The sequence below is a fragment of the Epinephelus moara genome, chromosome 3, assembly GCF_006386435.1.
Source record: "Epinephelus moara isolate mb chromosome 3, YSFRI_EMoa_1.0, whole genome shotgun sequence".
NCBI classification, from domain to species: domain Eukaryota; kingdom Metazoa; phylum Chordata; class Actinopteri; order Perciformes; family Serranidae; genus Epinephelus; species Epinephelus moara.
This window is the reverse complement of record NC_065508.1, coordinates 21,305,098-21,331,276: the sequence shown is the minus strand read 5'-3', so window position 1 is coordinate 21,331,276 and position 26,179 is coordinate 21,305,098. Positions and strand designations below refer to the sequence as shown.

Here is a 26,179-nt window from a genome sequence, read left to right as displayed (position 1 = left end):
CTGTGGTATCGTGATACTACTCAGAACCATGATATTTTCATTGGTATCGTACAGTGGGTCCCAATATTGGTACCGTGACAACACTAATCTGGAGGGGGTTCATCTGCAAAAATTAATGAAAAACTAAACAACGATATTCGGTATTCGGCCAAGCGTTTAATATTATTTGGCTTCGGCCACAAATTTTCATTTCGGTGCATCCCTAGTGACCAGTCTACACTGAAATCTGATGGGGCCACATTTATGAAATAATGTGGACAGATCTGAACAATAGATCCGACTTGAGCACTGAGGCCTGTGGTGTGAACACAGCCTAGGAGTCTACAGGCACGCGAGCAGCTCTCTGAGGCTGTACTTAGACACAACACTGCTTTGAGCCAAATGTTAACATCAGCATTTTTGCATACTTAGATTATTGTATTACTGTACTGTAATTGCAACAGTACGTTTTTGTGGACACTCCTTGTTGTTTGTACGATGTGATTATATGCCTTGTTGTTGTTGAACCAATCAAGAAAAATTCAAGTCAGCTTTTGCTGTGGCAAGAAATATTGAATCTTCAATAGAGCACTTAACACAAAGTCTAAAATAGATAGGTAGAATTCATCTTGAGGGAAACGTGAAAAGCACAACCCTTTATGGCAACCCATACAACAGTTGTGATATTTGACTACCATGTACATACCCAGCTCTTTCATCCATGCAGTGAGCATCCCCACAAAAGTGGCCAGAACATTCCCTCCGTTCAGCGAAGCCGCCACTGCCAAGTACGAATCGTAGTAGGGGAAGTAGGAGATGGAGCAGGCAGGCTGAGGAGAGTCTGGAGGTTTGAAGTCAGCCGGCATGGCGAAGGTCAGCTGGGCCGAGGTGCTCATGTTGAGAACTGTGAAATTAGGAGAAACTGTCACCTGAAGGCACGCGAACCAACATCTCCAAACAAGACATGCAAGAGACACTGATGGAAGGATTACATCTGATACATAATGCAATTTCTATGTGTGCAAACTAAGATAAGGGTATTTACTGCTGTTTACTTTTAATTTAGTCTTTTGTCTAGTGTTTTTAATTCAATATGTTTAGACATTCTTATGCTTTGCTATTGTTCTCTTTGCTGTTTTTAAAGGGAAGCTTAAAGTACTTTTCAACCTGGACCCTGTTTTCCAAAGTTTTTGTGTCTAAGTGACTAATGACAACAACACTCTTTGAATTTGGTCCAGTATTGAGCGAGAGTGCTGCAGCCAGCGGCCGCAGAACAGACTGCAATGTAAACCCCTTAGGGCATGTTTGCATCGTCAGTTTACTTCCACTAAAGGCTCAGGTTGTTATTCTAAGTGTCTGACAACATGATGGAAAAGATCCCTCTTGCGGAAGACCGGTTTCTTTAAGAGTAGGATCCTTAAAACAGAAACAGCTTGAAATCACTATCGTCAAACCAACCAGACTCTGTTTAAACGAACAGTAATTTTGTCCACATAAACATACTTCATTCAAAGTCGACATAAACTAAAGCTGACCTGAGTGCTTCAGAGCTTCAAAGCTTGTACTATTGTCATGGTAATCGACGTCCAAATTAGTATTCGAATGCTTCGTTGTTCTTTTGTTTTGGTTGCGTTTTTTAATTATTGTGTATGAATTACCCCCAAAGTCCCAAATAGCCTATGAAATTAGAAATACTAATCAACAGTGGCATAAAATAGATACTTTTTTTTTTTTTTTTTTTTTTTTTAAATCTATTCATTTGTTTATGGGTCTACATAGGAGCAAATTAGGAGCCGATTTTTGTCCTTGTATCTCATTAGACTCATCATTACAGTACTAGCAGAGAATATAAATAACTACCATTAGATTGAGGAAAGTATGCTAGGATGCTAGCCCTGACCCCCCTAGCGAAGCTTCGTATATTTGCAGGTAATTCTCACGGAAGCTAGGGATGCGTGCGATTAATCGTCTAAAAGATTAAACGTCCTCCACTTCGCTAGTCGGCACCAGAAATATTAGTCGTTAAATCGATTAGTATTTTATTCATGTACAAGGCCTCCTAACTGTCATGCAGTCGCCCCCCACTAGTGGGGGCTACAGAGCAGTTAGACAGCAGTCCCCCTCCCCGCGGTAATGCTCGAGTAGACTGAAGTTTTAAAACAGCAGAGTGAGAATTTGGAGAGATGTCCCAGCGCAGTTTGGCAGTGCTTTGATCTAGAAAATTAAAACAAGGTAGCATGTAGGCTGTGTCAGAAAAAACTGGCTCGCAACTACATTCAACTCAACTCAAGCACTGGGATGTTAACCTGCGTGGAACGATGGCTGCTGCTGCTGCTAGCCACACTCAGACCAATCTGACATTGTTCACTTGGAGACGCTGTGATCCCGCCCGGTCTGAGAAGATAACGCCACTCATCACGATTACGACCTCACAAGATATGCTTCCACTTAAATTTGTTGAAGGACGCAAAATGATAACCTCCAAGCTGGAGCACATTCACCATAAAATGAGTGTAAAATTTTTGTTTAGTCGCCAGGAATATCCCTAACCGAAGCTTTGAAGACCTTAAAATGCTAATTTGGACAGCCCTAAAAAAACAAAACAGTCTTGGTTCTTATTTCCACTGTTTCAACAATCACCAGCTCTGGTTTGTTTGTTGTGCTTGTGCTTGTGCTTGTGCTTGTGCTTGTTTTCGGCACTGACAGGCTCAGATTGATATTATAAGTGTCCGACAAAGACATTATTTCCCACAAAGAGCAGGACAAGCAGTCTTGCAGTGCATGGTGAGAGTGTTGCAGAGAGTTTGTGGTGCATTCATGGTCTGTTTTTGCATTAAAGACACTCAGCTTTATACAAATGAGTCAGTCCTGTGTGATGCACCTGGCTCATGAAACTTGGACCAACCTGAACAACCTGTCAAACCTGTCAAACCTGTCAAAATTTCTCGCTTCAAATTTTTTCAGAAATAGATTTTGGTTGATAGTTTAGACTGTCCTGTTTCAACAGCCAGCAGAAAACCAGGGACCGCCAAACTAGCAGGGCGATTGTCCAGTGAGGTGCGTAACACAATAGAATACATCACCAGTGGGACGAGGTCAGTGGAGCAGCATGTCCCTTAGCGTCCTCAGCAGATTTGTTGGGGATGTAGCCTTCCCTCAATACCGAACCAGTTGAAAAAAATTGTTGTTCCCATTAATCACTTAAGACACAAAAACATGGAAAACAGAATCTGGGTTGAAAAAAACAGAAGTCTCCTTTTAACTACAGTAAACTGAAGCATTATCAGTATTGTAATAGTAGACGAAATCTAATGGATGCATTAGTCATGGTACTGCTGGAATGGATTCTTTCATTTGAAGTCCATAAACAGTCTTAGAGTACGTCCGTCACTACATTAAGTGATCCTGGCCCTGAAAAGAAATGACTGGACGTCCTGTTTCACCTGCATCTGTCCGTGCACTCATGCAGGAGTAGACAGAGCACTGGAAGTCTCCCAAGGCGGCACCCACTGGCGTACCAGCAGGGATACCATGCCAGTCAGAGCATGTCTGTCCTGCCGAGCCACCAGACGGCACACACCGAGGAAGTAGGTGCAAAGGGAAGCCGGCACCCTTCAGACTGGAGCATGCACACAGACAGTTGCTTGTTATGTAGGTTAGGAAAACATGCTATTGGTATTTGAACTGAACAGGAAATTCTGCACTTTACATACATGTCTATATTCCACTGGTTGGTCGAGGTGTTGAAGAAACCCCAGCTGGCTGCATTCTGGGGCGTCATCACGCACCCGTCCAAACCGCACAGCATGGACACCACATAGTCCTGGATGGTTCCTGCAGCTGTGTACTCCTCAAGGAACTCCGGCCTGAAACCACATACAGTAGGTTCACTTTCATATCACAAAACCAAGTGCTGCAGTTCATGGGATTAAAAAAAGTGCATGCTGCTTACCTGTGTCTCATGAACCAGAGAATTGTCACACAGCCAAAACCTGTGGCTACACTAAGGTGTGAGTCTGGTTTTGCAAGTGAGGACAGGAAGTCACTGCTGCAGCGGCCATCCTGCCAAGTGATGAGCTGACTGGTGTCTCTGGCTGTGAAGAAATCCCTCTTGGACCAATCACAGCCTGCAGGGGTCAAGAGACGTGGGAAAATACAGCAGATTAAATAAGTTAGATCTGACTTGCGGGCTTTGTTTGGATACAGAAACATCCCAGGAGCAACCAGCAGAGGGTAGCAGAGTTATGAGAGAGGTACAATGGACCCTAGTTTCTGATTAAAAGAGGAGTAATTTGAAAACCTCCTGATTTCAGGACTCAAACTGTGTCAACACACCTTAAATTTCAATGACAACTTTGACCATTACTTTAGGTTTTTGTCACTCTTGAATGACAGACACTTTTAGTAACGAGGGGATCTTCAAGTGTTTAAAAATATATATATATTAATTCATTGTGACTCCTTTATGTGAACTGCATATATTCTAATCCTCACTCAGAGGGGGAAAAAAGCATTGTGGAGCGTTGTTACTGTGGGACACAGCAACACTAAACCATACTGAAAGTGTTTGGTGGAAATGGGGCATATAGTGCATTTTCAGTGGGCTGCATATTGCTGAAGTAAACCCGGAAACTAGAAACTTTTTTGTGCATATGTGCCAGGCAAGCAACTCCACTGGAATGAATAGGTGCCACCTCGGGGTCCTGTATCTTCATTTTATTAACATCTATGTGTAATGCCTGGTACACACTACACGACATTTCTGCCCATTCCAACAGTCACTATGTCACATTAGGCGATTGTGGAGTCACAAAATCGTGCTGTGACTTGGCCGACAGACGTGATACACTACACGATGGTACACACCAATTATCCCTGGTCGTCTTTCACAACGTTATTATTATTTCAGTCACTGTGTCTGTTCATGTGCCAGCCGAAAAGTTGTTGTAGTAACGTAAAAAACACCACCAGATGTCAGGAGCTACATTTGAAGTACTGTACGCAAACATACAAGTCACCGAATCCTCCACAAGTTCCTGCAAATGTTTCACAATAAAAGTCTTTTTAGACAAAAGAAGGGATTCTCTCAGCCGAGGTTATAAGGGGCTTTTAATTTTATACAGATATAGGAAGTGTTGAGTTTGAAGTGGCGGCGCGATGCATTAACTTTATCAAGGCAAACGGGAGCGGTTAAAAGTAAAAATATAAAACCACAGAAGGAATAATAAATAACGGCCCGTTTATAATGTAGTCTGTTTCAAATGGAGCTGGTAGCCTCTGCAGTTGTGGTAAGTAAAAGCCCCACCTCCATTTTTTAATTTTCTTACTTTATGTACATTTCCATTATAAAGAACATTTTTTGCTGTGATTTTTTTTCTTTAAAGTTTCAGTGGAGTGACGTGTAGAGAGAAACAGGAGGCACCAGACACAGGGTTCGGGATTGTGGCTGAGACCTTGACTGTGGTTTTATTTCTCGGTAACATTCAGTAACTTCTCTGCTGCTGGCATCACATCCCTCTACCTTACAGAGCAAGAAACAATTAACTTTTTTTTAAAGAAATGAATCTCTTACTCGAAAGAAAGGGGACTTAGTTATTTTTTTGTTTACATTGTCAGTTAATTTGCAGTTCTCTCTGGTTCCATTGTGTTTATTATGCGTCCCACTGAAATAGCATGTGATCTGTCTGCGGCAAGCCTGGAAGGCTACAATACAATAGCAAAAGGCAAAGCGGACCCAGAGCCTTTAGTGTTCATAAGGCATAGCGAACACGAGGGGTCTGAGTTCTCTTGGAGTGTTCACGTTTGCACAAAAAATGCTGAGTCACTGCTCTGACTCCACTTAGAGGGCCGAAAAGGACCAAGTGTGAAAGCACCCTATATCAGGGGGGCTGTAGCCTCCCCTGGCCCCCTTGGAGACGCCACTGTATTCCCTCACTGATGTTTTTCACTCTTCATTTGAATCAATGAATGAAGACATCTCTGTTTTTGCCGCTCAAACTTCATGTATCGTTGCTCGTCCAGCCGTTGCTTCACAACTCACCACATGTTATGAAATGCAACAGGGTGCGTGCAACCAAAAGTCTTACCGCTCTTTGCTTTCCAGAATAAAACCCCGTGCATCTGTCCGGATATCCCGATGCTCCTCACATGCTGCAGCTTGTCTCTGGGCAGCAGGCCAATGCACCGGTTCAGAGTGTCGATGATCCGGCCGGTGTCCTGTTCTTTCGCCTGCTCGGTATAAACACGTTTGTAGCCAGGTTACACACGAGTCACATGCGGGACATACACACACACACAGCAGTGTTGTTATTGCTGAGGTTCGTAGTAAAGTTGTGCGGTACATGAACGCACTCACCTTTAATCCGCTGTGGTCGATTATATCAGACGTAGTCGGCAAAGCCTGAGTGGCAGCCACCGACCTGGAGCCAGTTTCTAATAAAACGGCTTTTACCGAAGTGGTACCCACGTCTACACCCAGAATATATGCAGACATTGCTACTGATGAGACTGCTTTGACAACAGGGTAAAGTCTACTCTGCTGCGTTCATATTGAAGTAGGAAATCGTATTTTTACCTTTTCAGCTTCCGTAGGTCATAGTAGGGTCATAGTAGCTATTTTTCTATTATCTTATACGTATTTAACCGTATTATTTCTATTATATATTATGTCCTTTGCTTGTGCAGTTTGGCCTTTATTTTTTATTTCCTCTGAATATGTATATTGTATACACGAAACTCAAAGGCAAAGTCTTTGTGACTGAAAATATACCTTGCATAATAAATATTTTTTCTGATTCTGATACAATGCCTCATATGTTCACCCAACAACACACACACTAATTAAGCTTGAACGTTTTTCCCCAATTATAAGAAAATGTAGAATTTCCCACTCTTTAATGCGCAGTGAATGCACCACCACAATGCACTGCGAAGGAACATGGCCGACTCTTGCCTAGGAGTGCTATCCACACGAGAATGAATGTGCTGTTTCCGTGTCACATCAGATGACATTCCTTGAAAAATAATCTGAGATCTTAGTCTGACAAGTTACTCTTACAGAGTATGTGTTTGTAATCGCGCTGTGAGGAGCCGACGAGTCCCTGCGATCATTTCCGGTGAGAATCTGTCATCAGTTACCGGGAGAGCTAACAATGCTATCCTGTTAGCAACTTCAGCTAGGTTGCGTTGGGTCGCACAGTGATGGGTTTAGTGTAATAATTTGGGAGCAGTCTCATCTGTTTTGTCCTTTTCTGGTCTTTTATCTGCCAGATTATGTCACCAGAACAGGGCTTTGAATTCCGGTATTAGCTACTTTGATTTATTGTGGTCAGTAGCTAGCTAAGCTAAGCTAAGCTAAGCTAACATCGACCAACGCTGACTGACAGCTTTTCTTTTTGTCTTTGTCACTCATGCCAGGGGGTTTTAACGTAGTCAGACCTCTGTCGATTCGTGTTAAATACTTTCTAATGGTGGTTAATATGTTAAAATGTCAAATGAATGCATTACATCAACCTATTGATATCTGTAAGGCCTGTACATTAGGTTTTACCAGAGCTTCTCTGATGTAAAAAAAAAAAAAATGACCTTGCTTTGTGGTGTTACACCGAATTTTGTGACCCATAAGATAGGTTCCGTGATCCGGCCCCTAAACCCGTAACCCTAACGACCCAACGACTTAGAAAACTAATCGAGTTATAAGGGTGTCTGATACTGATACTGGGTCACAGGTTTTAGGAACATGTTGCTAATCGATTAATCGTTTGGTCCACAAAACATTAGAAAGCAGTAAGAGAAGTCTGTCACAGTATCTTACAGTGACTTCATCAAATGTCTTATGTTGTCTGACCAACATTTTCAAATCCAAATATATTAAATTTACTATAATGTGAGATCAAGGAATGAAGCAAACCCAACCAGAATATATCATATTTTTGGTATTGTTGTTGCTTGAAAAGTGACCTTAACAATTGATCAATTACAGCAGTAGTTGCCGATTATATTTGTCTTGATCAAATAATCAAATAATTGACTTATTGTTGTAGCACTATTAAGATCACTTTAAACAAATAAAAGCAATACAGCTGTGTAAAAATACTCCAGGTAAAGGCCAGCATAATAATGAGGTGTTATTGTCAGATATATATAAAAATAATTTAAAAATCAAAAGTAGTCAATATGCAGCAGGATGGCTTCTGGCACAGTCGGTTTCAACTTTATTTGTTCAATGTTTAGTGTACAGACTGATTTAGAAATTGAGTGTCTCTTTTTTTATTGCTCTGTTTACTTGGAACTGCACAGTACTTTGTTGAGTAAGATAAAAACAGATTTTGTAATTACGGATAATGCACAAAGATCGAATTGGCTGTTTAAATATGGAACATTTATTTGGTTACTTGAAGAAATTCTGGGAAATGAGAAAAAAAGCTCTTTGTTAGGATAAACTACAGGGTTGTACCACTTCTTTTCAGTCTACAGTTCATTAGAAACTTCTTTCAAATGTTATTTGAAAGAATATAATATAGTGATTTATTTTTGTTATTTGTGCTCTTTGGTTTTTACTGTTTTCTTTTGTGTATGTATGCCATAAGATGATTTTTTTTTTTGTAAAATGGTGGGCATGGCACAGAATTAGAAATAAAATAAGTTCAGTCTGTTATGGAGGATGACAAATGACACAAGTATCAATAAGTGAATAAATAAAAAGATAAATAAATGTATAATATTGGGTTAAAAAAACAAGTTAATAAATAAATGTGTAAAGGGAATAAATACGGAAGTAAATAGGAAAATAAGTAAATGTATGAATAAACACAGGAATAAATAAATGTGCAAATACATTTTTAAATACAGAAATAAATTCGAAAGAAAATAACAGAATAAATAAATGCTAAAAAAAATTACAGAAATAAATGCATAGATTAAAGAAAAAATACATAGATGTTGAAATAAATCTGAAAAAAAAGGTTGAGAATTAACATTATTTCTATTTTTTTGTACAACTACATTTATTTATTTCTGTATTTATGTGTTTGTATGTTAATGAGTTAGGTAGTCCTAACCTCTGCATTTATTTATTTATGCATTTATGTATTTTTCGGTATTTATTTCGCATTTATATTTATTTTAGTATTTATTTATTTCCTTATTTATTTATTCATTTATTTATTTATACATTTGATTATCTTATAGATTTGGTATATACAGTCTTGAGCTGCAAAGTAACTAGTTTCCCTATCAGTGAAAGACATGTAGTGGCGCTACAAAAGATGTTTTTAAAACTGTACTGGTGTTCAGGGTTTGGGTCATTCGATTAAATGTTCCTCTCTCTGTGCCCAAATCTTTCCTGAAACAGGAGCACCTTCCTGTGACAGCTGACCAGAGCCAAGATGGCAGGAGTCGTAGCCAAGCGTGAGGGACCACAGTTCATCAGTGAAGTAGCTGTGAGGGGAAACGCCGCAGTGCTGGACTACTGCCGCACCTCTGTATCCGCCCTCTCTGGAGCAACGGCTGGCATCCTTGGGCTGACTGGACTGTACGGCTTCATTTTTTATTTCCTAGCCTCTTTCCTCCTTTCTCTGCTGCTCATTCTCAAGGCCGGGCGGCGGTGGAACAAATGCTTCAAATCGCGGCGGCTGCTCTTCACCGGGGGCCTCGTCGGAGGTCTTTTCACTTATGTCCTGTTCTGGACTTTCCTGTACGGAATGGTGCACGTGTACTAAAAAGATCTACCACAGATATCCCTGAATTAATCCCATCTAATGCTAAACCAATAGTAATGTCTGCCCTGCTGTTTGTAGTTAAGCCTGTAGAAGACTTCTTCCATTAAGAACTGATGATTAAACGGAGGGTGTATCAATAATAGTATGCAGAATAAACTGTTCTCTTATCCTTCCTGTTCCACGTTTAACTGTTTAACCTGTAACTCCCAATCTGTGCTCACCATCATCCATACAAGGAGAAGAGCCACAGTTATGACAATGTAGGTTGTAGTGCAGCAGAGATCAAAACCGCTAACATCCTGACAAGGTGAAAGCACTTTGCAATTCATGTACAATACTATGGTTAATTTATAACAAATCTGATTACTGATTGAAATAAATACCTCTTTACGATGTGTTTGCATATATTGTTTATCAGTTCTCCTTTCAGGCAGCGTCATTTGTCGACATCCTGAAATAAAACATGACATACATTTGTTTCCAACAATAAAGACCATTCAATAAATAGTAACGGGAAGAACAAACGAGGGAGTCCATGCACGTCAGTGTCTTGCACTATTCATTAACAATCAGCCAGCAGTGAACTTGTCCACTCACGGTAGACTCGTAGCACATCACGACTGCATTCCACAGCTTCACAAGTGAAATATATCGTGAATGAGGTTGTGTTGTAGCCATTGCATGGCAGATATCAACATACAGCAGGAAACACATCAGCAGTGTTTAACAGTAGATTTCTGTCACAACAGAGGTGCACGATGCATCCAACTGAAACACTAACAATTAAGACCGTTCACACATTTTCTCACATACTGCTTCCAAATGCAGTTTTTAAAACATTTTCTCTTTGACTCCATGCTGACGAAATCATTTAGACGGTATCTTTGCTGACCAATTTAGCAGAAATCACTCTTGTCTATTTTACTTAATCCAGTAAGGTTTATGAGTCCATCATGTCAAGTATTTTTACTGTGATTTTTAGTCCATAAATGGCAAAAGTTAAAAAGAAACTAAGGCCAATCATTAATTTAACTGGAAATGATGCTTAATTAGTCTGATCAACAGCCAAAAAAGCTTTTAGGTATTGATTTTATGACATGAAATGAAGACACAATTTTGCATTTGTAAAGCAGTCATGGGCAAACATTTGGCAATTCACTTAAAGGGACAGTTCACCCCAAAATCAAAAAGGCATATTTTTCCTCTGACCTGTAGTGCTATCAATCAATTTAGACTGTTTTGGTGTGAGTTGTTGAGTGTTGGAGATATCAGCTGCAGAGATGTCTGCCTTCTCTCTAGTATAATGGAACTAGATGACACTGCTTGTGGTGCTCAAAGCCCCCAAAAAATACATTTGAAAACAGCAGACCATCTCCCTGGGCAGAAGGAAGCATGCATCTGCTCATGGACGAGAAACTCCTTACAGCGCGAGATGTAAGCATTAAAGGTGTCCTCCTCGGTTGAGCTGTAACGTTAGCTAGCTCAGTGGTGCTAAGAGGCATAAATATAGACTGTGAAAGCAGTGTGATTGCACTGGGGCCCGTGGAAGGAAGGGGCCCATAGAGAGAGAGAAGGCCCACTCAAGTGATTCAGAATGCTATCTTGGAGATATACCTGTGTTTAAAGATAAATGATATAAAGAAAACAGTGTCATTTGCTATACATGTTGACGAAAGGGCAAACCCGTCTGCATCAATGTTTTCTTTTTATTATTATTTTTTAAATAGTCAGTAGCCCTGGGTGATGATTGCTGGGTGATATGTATGTTGATGTTTCCCAGTGTCAAGTATCTATGTGTGTCAAGACAGTATATGCACAATAGCATGCACTGTGGCCTGTCGTATCTCTTATGCAACTGTGCGCGTCTCTCTGAACGTTGACATGTTTGGCAGGTTTGGTTAGTGGAAAGGAAACAGGTCCTACGTCAAAGTGCTCACAACAAAGTCTGCTGATTATCTTGAGAAACCAGATCATAATTTCTGCAAAGAGACGTTGCTATTGAGTTTTTTCAAATGTATTTCTATTTATTTAATATGCCATCTAGTGCCTGGGTCTTTAACAGGGAGTCCATGACCCCTAAAGGGTCCTCAGAGTTACTGTTTGGGTAAGGGTCACCAAATTACTGTTTGATAATTTAAGTTTCATTTTTTTTCCAGCAACAATTTAAATATGACTGAAAATAAATGGTAAATGTACCTGCACTTGTATAGCGCCTTTCTAGATATTCGACCACCCCAAACACACTTCGACATTTAATTTAAAGCACAAAACGTTTATGATAGGATGACTGTTACCCATGAGTCCCTGTACAATCATGTGCGCTTGCTAACGCTAAATCCCTGTGCATGGTAAACTACTTAGCTGACAGTTACATACTACTGAATCATACTGGCCAATTAGCTGTATTGTTATTCCACGTGTACGTACATTCTTGTGAGCAACAATGGATTGTTCTGTAACTTTTCAAGCAAGAGACTCTGACATACCATCCACCTCGGAAACCACCGGCGAAAGTGCAGAGGGGAGGCTAACGCACCTTGCCATGCTACAACTGTTGCTTATTTAGGAGCTACAGGCAAGTGCAAACAAGACAAGACCCCAAATATCCAGAGAATTATCAACTCAGTTTTATACAATTTATGTTTGAGGGGGTCCCCGCTTTGTCTCTCTTTCAGTTACAGGGGTCCTTGGCCTGTAAATAGTGAAGACCCCTGATCTAGTTTGGAGAAGGCAGACATCTCTACAGCCAGTATCTCCAACACTCTGCAACTCACACCAAAGCAATCTAGACTTATATAAATAGCACTACAGGTAGAGGAAATATACGTATTTTTGATTCTGGGGTGAACTGTCCCTTTCAAGTCTAAGAATCATATCATGTCACTGCTAATCAGCGTTACCACAGTACTTTTGCAGATCATTATTTATCTCCCACATCCCAGCTTTGGACCCTGACCCAGCCACTGAAACCACCTCTCTGAGTATTTCTACATCAGCGTCCCGGCCCATGTGCACAGTGCTGAACATTAACATTTCTCTGGACCAACATACCAGGCATCACTGTAGCTAGTGTCATGCCAGCAGTCATGCCAGTAGATGAGACGTCAGTCCGACTTTTGGTTTCCCCTCTCGCAGACTGCTGCAGGTGATTCGTCTCGCTCCGCCTGCTAATTGTGTGAAGAGAAGGTGATGTGATGCCTCGGCTCTGCAGGTTGAGGAGAGATGAGGGCTGAGTATCGCTGTCCTGTGTTGCGTGGAATAGTGGGACCCCGTTTGTCCACAGTCGGCTGGCCCTCTGCGGTGGGAGAAGATTCCATAGTAGGTTCAGTTTCCTCTGGCTTTTTAGTGGAGTTGGCAGCGTCTTTCTCTGCAGCTGGTTTCCTGGTTCGCCTCTCTCTGTGTCCCGTTTTACCATCCTTGGATTTGGTCCGTTCTTTCCTGTTGCACACAGTGTGAGAGAGATGTGCCAATAAATGGGATGATTGGAAAATGGCTGATTTAAATAGATTTTTTTAAGTGGGGTTGTATGAGCTACTTATCCATAATCAGTGTATTATTTACAGTAAATGGCGGTCAACATGCCCTCAGTTTAAAGCAGCAGACAGGCCTTTCTGGAGTCAGACGCGCTACCGTTGTGCCACGAGGTCTGCAGACAGGCCTTTCTGATGGAGAACTGAAGCCATTATCTACGCTCTCCTCACAGTTAGGGTTGGTTGCTGAACCTGGTACTTTTAAGGGTACTGACCGAATTATGCCGGTACAACCAAGAACTGATTCACGTCAAATCAATTGGTGCCGAATTTTGGTACCTTATGGCAGTGGTTCCCAACTGGTCCAACCACAGGGCCCAGGTTTCTTCTCAGTCATTGATTCAAGGTCCACACAGTTTAATCTATTCAGATTCAGCATCATACTTGCATTTGGTCATGTTGTTGAGCTGGTTCGCTGTCTCACTTAAGTAGCTGTCTGATTGCCAATCACTCTACAGCAGGGAACTGCACTTCAACATAAAAGTTCTGTGCTGGAAATTCACTGAATGGACCAGCGACCCACTTTTGGACCGTAACCCACCAGTTGGGAACCACTGCCTTAGAGTGCACCTGGGTGAGAATGCCAGGTTCAGACGGGAGGTGGAATCACCGCGAAGCACCCCAAGGCCAGAAGCCACCGGCAGAACTCTGTAGCCTGCTTCCCAGCTTCAGGGCACTTTGCAGCAGAGACAACGGAGCTCCCTGTAGCCCCCGGATTTAGAAAGGAGGTAGAAGTGCCGCAAGTGCCCTGAAGCTGCAACTTGTTCATAAAGTTACTCTTTTGTAATTAGCCTACAGAAAGAGTTAAGCACCGAAAAAAAAGGTACCGTTGGGTACCCGTACTGAATTTGAGGTATTGGCACCTATTCACAGCCACCAGACTCCTGTAACAACAACAGTAATTTTACCTCACAGCACACAGGAGTTGCTGGTCTACCACTGCCTCAATCAGTTTGACTGTTTGTGTTATTGTGCGAATCCTTTAAAACACCAAAGTCACCCAATAGCACAAACTAACTAACCGATCGAGGCAGCTGTAGACCAGCAGCTCCTGTGTGCTGCAAGGTAAAATTACTGTTTTTGTCAATGGGGTCTGGTGGCTTTGAAGAGAGCATAGATAACAGCTTCAGCTCCCCATGAGGAAGGGTCTGACAGCAAAGTAAAGTGGTGAAAATATTCTAAATGTGCCGCACACTTAAACTGAAATGGATTGTTTTAGGCAGCTAAAATGTTTTGCTGCTGCACAACCATAGCAGTACATTTCTTAGCGTCCATGTTGGTACTTCTCCAAACTTAGGCATGCAGATTGGCGGGTAGGTAATACAGTGACTGTGGATTAGTTCTTCATACAACCCCACTTAAAAAAATCCAAACCATGCCTTTATAGTTTGTGTAAATACAGTAAGTCGTACTTGAAGTTGATGATTTCAAACTTCCTCTCTCGGTAGAAGGAGCTCGTGTTCATCATGTACAGCAGTATCATGTCACATGCAAAGGCTCCCTGAAAGAAAAAATAATAATATCAGCTGGATTGTCACGAGCTGCTTATAGTCATTTATTTGTTATTGTCCGTCACCCTTAGTAACCACAGCAATATGACATTTGTCAGACTCGAGGCGTCACAAGTTATCCACTGACACATCAACATAATATTTTAGTAAATGACTTACTACACCCAGCAGGGCAACACCCGAACCGATGGCAATTATTGTTGGAACAATATTGAATTTCCCAGCCTGCAAAACAATAACAGGCATTGACTGGAAGTCTATTACCGGAATCATGTGCTTCCTGAAGACAAGAAACTGATCATATGACTGCTGTACCTGGCCATTGATCATTATATCAAAGCGAATCCCATACACTTTGTACAAAGTGCGAAAGGTTCCCCCTTTTTCATCCTTGAAATACCTGGCGTATCTGTAAGGGGAAAATATCAGTTTAAAAAAAGGTGTAAAAGATGAAAATACAACAGAGTGAAGGAAATAAGGAAATAAAACGAGTCAATAAAATGACTGACTCATTTCTTGTTAAATGCCTGAAGGGACATACCTGAAGTTGTATCCGGAAGTGACCGAGTTGTTCAAGTTCATGTCCAAACGGGTGAAGCTGTACTCGGGATTACACTGTGACGAGTCCTTATCCAGGTCACAGTTCCACTCAATGAGAATACCAACAGACCCCCCCTGGCGGACAGAAACAGTGACTGTGTAAATATTAAAACAGCTTCACACATGTTACTAATGACACAGATCATGTTGGTTTCCTCTAGATTCTGAACTTTTTTTATTATTATTATTTATCTTATTATTTAATTAATGCGTTGTTACTCTTCATAACTGAAAGGCTTTGCACCCTCACACAGCTGTTTCTTCTATGGAATGTCATTTAAATCAATATTAAATAAATAAATATGGTGAAAGAATATGCATATACAAATAAACATAAATAGTCCTAGCCTCTTACCATTCATCCTCTAAAGGCCTTGCGCACCCTCACAGGTGTTTCTGTCTATGGAATGCCGTTTAGGTAAATATTATTTAAAGAAATATGTCTATGAAATGAATCCTGACATAAATCTGCCAATAAATATAGAACTAAATGTAAATATATAAATGAGTCAACATAAATAAATAAGTGAATAAATAAAAGCATAGGTTATTAATTCAAAAAAGGACATTTTATCAAAGGACTACTTTTTAAAAAAAACTTTTATTTCCTAATATGTCTCAGGGCTGCTCTGGTGCTGCTGCTTCGATCTGAATCTGTGTGATAACCACAGCCCATTTATTTAAATATAACAGATGGAAATTAAAAGAGCTGGGAAACAAATGTGGCATAAGAAAATAAAAATGTCCTGAAATAAAAAAATGGGGAAATATGAAATAAAAGTCACCTGATATAAAGACTTTTTTTTAAAAAAAAAAAAAACGTCTTTTAAAAATGAATAAATAAATAAAAAAACTGTTTATTAATTTATTGAACTATATTGACTCATTAATATATTTATGTTTAAATTTATATAATCATGGTCTCATTTTTTTTTCATGTATTAATGTATTTATAAATGGATTTATTTACATGGAATGCCATTTACGTCAATATTATATTGACTTAAATTTCAGTATTTCTCGCTGATTAGACCTTTAATCAGATTGAAGGCTGGTGGTGTTATGACAGGAATTACGTTACATCACCAAACTATATGAACCAATAACAATGTGCTTTTTTTTTAATAAAAAAAAAAGCCTTTTTCACAGCAATTTGACTTGTCATAGCAGGAGAAGCACATGTTACTGATAACATTAACAATGGCTCTTCTCTATTCAAGTGTCCCAGTTAGACATAACCAGTGGTGGAATGTAATTGAGTACATTTGGTGAAGTATTGTGCAAATGTAAGGTACTTGTCTCTTTTTTTCATGCCACCTTATACTTATAAACCACAGAAACATATCAGCTTCCACTGCAAGCAAACCATCCCCTTAAAAAGCCAATCAAATGGCTTAGGTTTAACAAAAAATGTGTGTGACTGGACATCAACAGGAAGTGAAGAGACAGAAAGACAGAATGGTGGTAAATGTCGCCTGCAGGATGTTGCAGATGAAAACAGTTTTTCCTCTTTCGGTGCCTAGAACAGTTTTTCTACCCCCAAAATCTCCCCACTTGTTCACAGGTCATACATAAAAAATATACCCCAGTAGTCATGGGAAAGTGCAGGAACGTCAGCTTTGGTTTTGTACACAATGTCCATCTTGTATGTAACATTACAATGTAGCTCACTTATTAAACCTTCACTAAATGTTAACACATTCACCTTTATATGTGTTGTTAGATTTGTGACTGGTGTCTTTTCAGAGTGTATTTAAAGTTTATTTATAGTTTTGTTGGTGAAACTATTCAGTGTCGTGTACTTGCTGAAGTATGACCATGGTGATTCTTCCTCAGGGTGAGATTTGGGAGGATTATTCATGACATGATGACGCTGTTGCTGTGCAGACACTGAGCAACACCCGCACTTTTGCACATGCACTACACAAATGTCAAAAGTGTGTTGTGGTGGCGGCTGCCTGAAGAATACACATGCCTTCCCAGCCGGCAGGATGAAAGTTAAATGGGGCGGGGCTGGTCAAAGGGGGTTCAATTACAGTAGAGATGCAATGGAAAGAAAAAATATATATATAAATATTCCTGTCCTTTAACGGTCCAAATATGTTTGTAGTTTCAGTTGTAACAACATAAAAAATGGCCAAAAAAAAGCCTGATTCCCTTCAATATGGCCGCCATGGGTCCTCATCAATAATAGGTATGACTGCATTAATAACTGCTTTGTGGTGCAAATATGTTTCGACAGTTATTACTGAAATTACAAGCAGCTAAAATGGATTTCCATAATTCATCAACGAGACCTTCCTGCGAGGAAGCCAGGAAGTGAGATCACTCCCACACACACACTTGACTGACTGATGCATTTGTATCATTTGTACCTTCGCAGCCATCTCCTGGAAGTCATTTCTGGTCCAGCTGACCACATCTCCGAGGCGGAAGATGGGGCAGTACAGGTTTTCCTCTTTGTCGTAGGTGCACTTTTTCAGGTAGCTCTCGTCAGAGGTTTCAAGGACATTGGACCTAAGAGGTCAACACATATGTCAGATTATCAGGAACGTTGGAAACCAGTTTAATTTTCTCATTAAACATCATGTATTGTTGAGTTTATCCATTAAAAGGGACGGTTCTCCTAAAACTTCCTCTGAAGTTAAAGTTTTATTCATCATATTTTTATGGAAAATTGGGGATGTGACCATTTTCACTCTCAAGGGTGGTCGGGGGGAGTCTATCCCAGCTGACATTGGGCAAGAGGCAGGGTACAACCTGGACAGGTCACCAGACTATCACAGGGCTGACACATAGAGACAGACAACCATTCACACTCACATTCACACCTACGGACAATTTAGAGTCACCAATTAACCTGCATGTCTTTGGACAAAATGTATAGTAGGCAAGCTGTCCAGGATGAAAGTCCGGTGTTGTTGGATCCATCCACCTCCCCTCCCACCTGCCCTATCGGAAATCATACTGCTGCAACAGGTTGCGTCCAGCAGCAATACAAACTGACACTGCCCGTCTGTGTATCACACTGCCATGAAAGGTGGTTATTTGACAACTTCGCAGTGAGACCAGCTTGTGTCAACATGGTCTTATTCCAAGTCGTGACATATTGCTGCTTTGTCAGTGGATTTTCACTTTACGCACTAGGTACCTTCCTGTGTCTGCTGTGGACCACCCGGGACGCCACTACCAACGTCAGGATGTCAACAAAAGCACTTGGTTATGTTTAGAAAAGAACACCATGGTTTGGCTTAACATTCATAAGGGAGGTGAACACCAGACTCCAGGGTGAAAGTCCGATGCTAGGTATCCTCCTGCGTCTGCTGTGGATGTTCCGGGATGCCACAACCAACACCAGGACGTCAACAAAAGCACTTGGTAGGTTGGCTGGTGGGGGTGGGGGGGGGGGCGTGTATATTATAATTACTGCCTAGACTGGGGAGATGGAAACTGACTAAGACACACCTGCTCCTGCCAATTCAGAGTCACAGAATTCCGTCAACTTCTCATATTGGCATATTTGACCTTTCGATCTTCATCTCAGTCACCATTACTGCTTAGAAAGCTCTTGTACTGTCTTTTACAATCTCTTACTTAGAGCAAAATACCATTATGTATGTCTTAGAGGTTTACTCCACACACACACACACACACATACACCAGCAGCAGCAGCAGCAGCATATACTGTATATTGATCACCGACACCATTACGCCCTCTGGCTCTAGGCAACCGGATGTTCCAAACTGTAAGATGTGCACTGCTGCCAGCCACTTTGAGTAATCCCTCATTAAGGGGGATTTGTATTACCGGCCAATCCTCATTCAGCATATAAAGAAACATAAAGAGAGATAGCTGCTGTGTAATTAGGAAAAGATCTTGAGTGATGAATGAGCTTGTTGCATCTCTCTGCTGTCATGCAGAGGGGGCAGCAGCAGCAGCAGCTCGGCTCCTGCTGGGCTACCCCCATCTGATCAGACACCTGTCCAGGGCAAGGCCTGCTGTCAAGGACGTCTCAGATGACTGTTTCACTGTCTCACTCAGTGCAATGCACAGGCTGGTATAAATAGAGGCTCTCTGCACCCTAAAGCTATTTAAAGCAGCCATTGGGACACGTATATCCCCCTCAGCTCACTCACTGATGTATGACTCGAAACCACAGACACGGCAGCTATCAGCACCACTTACTTGGAGAATTCAAACTTTGGAAACCTGATGAAATTCTTGATGTAGATGGTGAAGTTTTCCGCTTCGCTCAGTAAGGGCTCTCTGGAAGTGAAAGAGAGAGGCAGCTGTGTTAAACAAAAACAAAACAAGTGGAGCTGACAGGCTGCATTAGTAATAAATAGAACCTGTGAAATAACTCCATCCCCGTGAGGGGATCAGAGCAAGTGTCACTGTAGTAGCACAAAATGGCACATTTCCAAAGTTCTATTAGAGAGGGGGGGGGGGGGGGGACTCACGTGGGTCTCTTGCTGTGTTCGACAGGACACCAGGCGTGAATCTCACAGGTCCCTGTGCTGTTTAAACACACGCCAGTCTTTATTCCTGACGGAGAGAGCAAAGATTCTTGGTTTGGTGGAGCTTAAAGAGAGTTAATGTGAAAATAAGACAAACTGGAATAGTTTTGTGAACCAGGGCTGCAACTCATGATTATTTTCATTGTCAATTTATCTGTTGATCATTTTCTCAATTCATCGATTAGTTTTTTGGTCTAAAAAATGGTGAAAAATATCAATCAGTGATGACCTCAACATGACGACCTCAAATGTCTTGTTTTGTACATAACTCAAATATATTCAGTTTGCTGTCATAGAGGAGGAAAACAACCAGAAAATATTCACATTTAAGAAGCTGGAATCAGAGAATTTTGACTTTTTTCCCCTTTAAAAATTACTTAAACCTATCAATAATCAGATTAGTTGCCAATTATTTTAATAGTTGACAACTAATCGCTCAAACGTTGCAGCTCTAGTACTGTTGTGTGAAGAAAGGTGTAACATTAATGTATTACAGGATACTGTTGAAACAAAAACATATATATATAAATATATATAAATTAGTAATTTAAATGTAACATCTTTGCGATAGCATTGAATTTAAAGGGACAGTTCACCCCAGAATCTAAAATACATATTTTTTTTCTCTTAGGACCTTGGTGTGAGCAGTTTCATGTGGGAACTATTTTTTTTCTACTGAACTACACCTCCTTATCGTATCACAGTGCAGAGGGAAGCATGAATATACTCATGGACGACAGGATCGTTTTTGTGACAACGAGAGATGTAAACATCAGCCCTTTTTACACTGCCTATTTAAGGCGGGAATGTAGCGCCGTTATCGCCTCACCATTCTCTATAAAAGGTACGATCGCATAATGGGGGGACAGAGTGATCTAACCCTTAAGCAGACAGCAGAGGTAGAAACTGAACTGCACTGAATCGACATCTGTGTAAAAAGGACAGCTGGCAGGACGGGACCATGGATGGGACGGGTGTGACGTTTTGATAACGTGTTATGTGTGGGACCCACTGCCGGGAGATTTAAAGAGCAGCTAAAAGCAGTTAGCAGCTAACTCAAAGAAGAATAAAAGCAATTGAAAATGTCTGAAAACTGGGGACACAATGAGGTCCGGGAACTCCTCACCCTCCAAGCAGAGGACAAGATCAGCCGCCAGAAAGTGCTACCTGACGCATGTGTTATATGTCACACTAGAGGCCTGCGCTGTCTTGTCACACGTTGGCATGCTATCTGCCATGACAAGCTCTGGCGGTATTATGCTGGCGCTGTTTGGTTCTCTGTGGTTCTCACAGCGTTCATTGCGACCCTATCGCGGGATCTCTGTATAAAAAAGGCTATTATTGGCATCCTCCTCAGCTGAGCTGTCACGTTAGCTATCTCAGTGGTGCCAGGTGAGCTAACAGTAGATGCATGCATGTTAATTTGGTTGGCAGATGTAGTTTGGTGGAAAGAAAACAGCCCCTACATGAAACTGCTCACAACAAGGTCTGTGGTTTATCTTGAGTATCCAGATCATGATTTCTGGAATGAAACATTGCTGTTGAGTGTTTCAAATGTATTTTTTTGGCACTTTGAGCACCACAAGCTGAGTGCCATCTAGTTCCATTATAGTGGAGAGAAGGCCGACATCTCTACGACTATGGTGACCAGATACAAACAAAGCCTCGTTTCCACCAAACACTTTCAGTATGGTACCTGTGGAACCAACAGTAACCCTTCAGACATGGTACCTAGACCCTAGCGTTTCCACTGCAAACAGTAACCTTAAATGTGGGCAGGGTTGTTGTCACTCACTGCTCCGTCCAGCACTCACTGTGTTTCCTCATTACCGGTGACACAGAGGGAAGTCTGCACCTCGTTTATCGTCCACAGAACGAGGCTGCATGCAGACATTTTCAGAACAAAATAGAACAGGCTGCAGTGAGAGTCTCTCTCCATGGGATGTTTAAAAATAGTGTGTTTGTGCATTTAGTCCTTCTCAGGCAAGCTCGGGGGCTAAGTGTTGCTGGAGCCCACAGGAACGGCACTCTGCAACACTTTTTTTTTTTTCCCAGTGTGAGGATTAGAATATATTCAGTTCAAATAACCCGGTCGAAATTAATATATATAAATGCTTGAAGATCCGCTCATTAATAAATGTATTTTTGTATATGTGTGCATTTCCTTTTCTTTCTGATAGATTCCTTCATATTCCACCTAAATCTGCATAGCTTGTGACTGACAATTTTCCCCATTGGATGTGGCGTATACAACAGCGACAGGATCACATGCACTTGACCCATGCAGTTTGATTAAAACCAAACTCAGCCCTGTGATGACAGCGTTCCCTGCTTTCTTTACAGCCACTGGATAAAAGCCAGATTATAGAAGAGCTTCTGTCCTGCAGTGGTTTGACTTTTGAAAACTAGAGCCAAACAAAAGGCGGTAAATCCTTTGGCTATGTGGGGCGCGGTACAAGGGATAAAAAAACGAGTCACCCATTCTAAATCTCCAACGCTCTATAAGTCACACAAAAACAATTCAGACTGATTAAAAGCACCACAGGTAAGAGGAAAAAAAGTGAACTGTCCCTTTAAAGTAGTAGAAAGACAGTGTGTGAACAAGACTACACTTGTAAACTGAAGTTATTTTTCAATCATACAGACACAATGAAAAGGTAAACCTGCAATTGAAGCTAAATATATTCATATTATGGGTTAAGTGTTTGAATGATCCTCACCATGGCCCGCTATTACAGATTCCCCCTCCGGACAGTCATCATCACTTTGACATTGTCCATCTGGCACCTTGTTACTCTGAAAGATATGAAAATACAATTCTGTAGACATGGTAATGTGGCACAGTAATTTTAGACATTAGCATGGAACAAATGGAACAATTAAAAGCCAATAATGGCATTCCTCTTCCCTTTGTAGACTCACCTCAGCACAGAACCCCAGCCTCTGGTTGGGGGTCTCTATGTAATTTGTTACTATGAAGAACACCTGTTCACCCTGCGAAATAAAATTAGGCCCAGACAGTTAGACTGAGAAGCAAAAGGTTAAACAAATTACACATCCAGGAAGTTCAATATTGTTAAATCTGTGGCGACAGATGCTGAGGCTAATGATATCCACTACAGCAGACACTCAATCGCCTCATAATCTCTCTTGACAGGTGAGTAATTGGGGAGCGCTCTGACATCAATATTGGTATTCTGCAAATTGAGATAGACTACTAGCTAGATAGATAGTCGGACAGACAGACTCACATTCGGGGGTATGACATAATCCTCAGCACTCCACAGGTGAAGCCCCGTCTCTGAGCTGTTGGTCAGTGTAACACCTTTAAGCTTGGTGATGACGGAGGTCTGGATGGCCTCCTCTCTCTCCTGGTAACCTTTCTTCACCACAAACACCCACCTGAAACATTCATCACACCGTCACAACTCATTAACGTTCTCTTACATTTGGTTGTGGACACTTTTGATGATCAACATGGACACAATGCATCAGTGCATAGAATCTGTGATGCCTTGTTGAGCAGCCTGTTTGTGTGACATACTATACTATGACTTCTTAGGATATTTTTATGGTATGTTATACCATGACTTTTTGTCATGACATTTTTAATGACATATTTTAATGACTTTTAATGACACACTATGATTTTTTTTTTATATTAAATGACATGCTATACCATGACTTTTTTTTAAAAACATTTTTATGGAATGGTATGCTATGACATTTTTGGTGACATACTTTATCATTATTTTTTTATGACATATTATATTATGACTTTTTTAAACTTAATTTTAATGGCATGCTATATTGTGATTTTCTTTTTCGTTTTACTATATTATGGCTTTTTTTATGTCAAATATTGTAATTTTCTATTATATTTGTATGCCATACTATATATACTATGACTTCTTTGTAATATTTTTATGACCTACTGTATTATGACTTTTTTTAAATGATATTATGGCATATTATGGCATTTTTATTTTTATTTTAATAACATATTATACAATGACATTTTTGTTTTGTTTTTAATTATATTTTTGTCATATTGTACTATGACTTTTTTGCCATAATATACTGTGACTAATTACAGGGCCATAGCCTACTATGACTATTGTACATTGTTAAATATTTGTATGACATACTATATGACAACTTCTTTGTGATATCTTTATGGCATAGTATACTATTTTCAGGATGTTTGAATGACATATCACAGCTTAATATGACCTTACATTTTTATTGAGTGCTACTATGACTTTTTTTAAGAGTTTTTTTTTTTACATACTTCATCATGATTTTTTTTTTAAGGTATACTATATAATAACTTTTTAAATTACATTTTTTGGCACACTACATTATAACTGTTTTTCATAAATTTTAATGGCATACTATACTAGGCTATTTATTACAATTATGACTTTTTAAATAACACTTTTATGACATACTGTACCATGACTTTTTTAATGATATTTTTATGGCACAGTACACATTTCTCTGACACACTATACTATGTGGTCCGGGGTTGACAGCACACAAATTATAGCTGTGGAAGTGCCGACACCAGCATGTGGCAGATGAAAGGAGTCATGTTAACGTGTAAATGTACCCTTGATGACATCACAGAATATTTCATGCATCTCCTCTGAAATTGAACTATTTCTACACTTTCAAGAGAAACTGGGGGTGACTGCAGCATCTAATGAGCACAACACACAAAAGAAGTTTCAGACATGACATGGCAATAAAAGCACTGCACATGAACATGACCCTCCCTCCCTAACATACAGTACATGCCACAGAACCAAATATGATTTCATAAGCACCCTGCAGCCACCACACTGACAATCCCACAGTCAGATATAACAATTAAGTTTTAAAGGTCAAAGCAGACCACATTAACCCTCACCATACTGTCACCTGCTCACTTTTCATCATGTCTCCTACATACATCAGCATGACATCACTCAGTGAGGGGTGGTGGGATAAGGTGACTTCCTGTCTCTACAGCAATTTGACACATTAATGAATTCACCAGCAACTCTGTCTGAGACACAACCTTCTTTTATAAAATGAAGTTTAAAATGTAAGCACTGCCACTTTAACAACAGCAACAAAGTCAACGCTTTCAGGCGAGCCCAACTATTTTTAACTTTGTGAATCACTTTCATAGAGGTTACTTTATTCCACGCTTGGACAAAAAAAGAGGAGGCATGCATTGCACTTCACCCAATTATGTATCCCAGCACGGCCAGCTGATAGAGTCTGAATAATATCCCGATTTTCCTGTTCTCGGCGATGACATATTTCTCTGTCTTGTAGTTGAGGAGAGACACGAAGAAACCTCCCCAGCCTGCCATTCCTCCCGCACGGTGGACTCGAGTGAGACAGCAGCTCGCAGGCTCCCAGCTGATATGTACAACTGCTGCACATGTCATGCACCGGGCAGACCCATTCAGAGAGAGGGGCTGCAGGACACCGACACCGCTCTGAGACAGCTGGAGGAAATGTTAATGATTAATTTCTGTCTCTTTTTTTTTAAATTATGTGTCATGCACACAAACCCATGACCATCTCTCATGAGTTGACAAGACACCATTTCAATATAGTTGCAGTGATCAGACATAAACAGGTGTAATCTTAATGCTCAGATCCCCAAACAAAATACTAAAGTACTAAAGCTGTTGTACCAAAGTATGCCACAAAAAAAGGCTCATGACTCAAGTTTTTCCATGGTCATCCAATGTTAATGTCATTCTTTTATTTATATGAAATGAATTTTCTCTGACCTCACAGGTCCAGTGTGCATGATTTTTTTTTTTTTTTAATTTTATAAACATTTTTTATAACATTATAACAATGGAGCCAGTTCAGAGATTACAGTGAGGCCACAGTTTATAAATAGTAATAAAACTGTAATAAATAAAACATAAATAAATAAATGCCTCCACTCCATGTAGATACCATACACTCATTGACAAGTGTCATGAAATAAGTTATTGCATTTAAGAAAAAGAACAGTAATGTGTTTTGGGTGTATTGGCAGTAATTGAATAGCCTCTAAAAAGTAGGTTTTCTTAAGTGTACCTGGTTGCAGCAACATGTTTCTACAGGAGTCCAGAATGGACAAACTACACACTGGCTCTAGACAAGGCTATTTGCGTTTTCGAGTTGGCCCGTAGTTGGAAGCCCCTTCCCCTCAAGTTGTGTTGGAAAACCACTCGTGAAACTGTTTTATTTACAGTTTTTACTGGTTTAAATCACCATGTCTGTTTGTTTTGGAGAGGAAGAGACGTCTGTGGATAATTTGGCTCCCGGT

The 26,179-nt window shown here is 40.5% G+C and overlaps 3 protein-coding genes across 3 annotated transcripts in view; 1 reads left to right on the top strand and 2 right to left on the bottom strand.

Annotated features, from left to right (window-relative positions):
• Positions 1 to 6,525, bottom strand: part of shpk (sedoheptulokinase) — a 12,009-nt gene extending 5,484 nt beyond the window's left edge. The window contains exons 1-6 of the mRNA XM_050035183.1: positions 6,335 to 6,525; positions 6,066 to 6,207; positions 3,932 to 4,106; positions 3,693 to 3,845; positions 3,423 to 3,598; positions 686 to 883 (exon numbers count right to left, since the gene is read on the bottom strand). Coding sequence (XP_049891140.1) covers positions 686 to 883; positions 3,423 to 3,598; positions 3,693 to 3,845; positions 3,932 to 4,106; positions 6,066 to 6,207; positions 6,335 to 6,472 — 982 coding nt within the window. The 5' untranslated portion in view covers positions 6,473 to 6,525. The remainder of the gene's footprint in view (positions 1 to 685; positions 884 to 3,422; positions 3,599 to 3,692; positions 3,846 to 3,931; positions 4,107 to 6,065; positions 6,208 to 6,334) is intronic.
• Positions 6,526 to 6,879: 354 nt separating this feature from the next.
• Positions 6,880 to 10,093, top strand: emc6 (ER membrane protein complex subunit 6). The gene is made up of 2 exons (XM_050040715.1): positions 6,880 to 7,094; positions 9,332 to 10,093. Exon 2 carries the CDS (start codon positions 9,366 to 9,368, stop codon positions 9,696 to 9,698), a length of 333 nt encoding a protein of 110 aa, XP_049896672.1. The 5' UTR covers positions 6,880 to 7,094; positions 9,332 to 9,365; the 3' UTR covers positions 9,699 to 10,093.
• A 135-nt stretch (positions 10,094 to 10,228) lies between these two features.
• p2rx5 (purinergic receptor P2X, ligand-gated ion channel, 5) lies at positions 10,229 to 25,285 on the bottom strand. The gene is made up of 12 exons (XM_050040714.1): positions 25,090 to 25,285; positions 23,109 to 23,259; positions 22,780 to 22,851; positions 22,578 to 22,653; positions 19,801 to 19,885; positions 19,526 to 19,606; positions 17,715 to 17,856; positions 15,281 to 15,414; positions 15,055 to 15,148; positions 14,899 to 14,964; positions 14,641 to 14,729; positions 10,229 to 13,136 (listed from the first exon to the last, which is right to left on the bottom strand). The coding sequence occupies exons 1-12, from the start codon at positions 25,218 to 25,220 to the stop codon at positions 12,866 to 12,868; spliced, it is 1,392 nt and encodes a 463-aa protein (XP_049896671.1). The 5' UTR covers positions 25,221 to 25,285; the 3' UTR covers positions 10,229 to 12,865.
• Between the last annotated feature and the right edge of the window lie 894 nt (positions 25,286 to 26,179).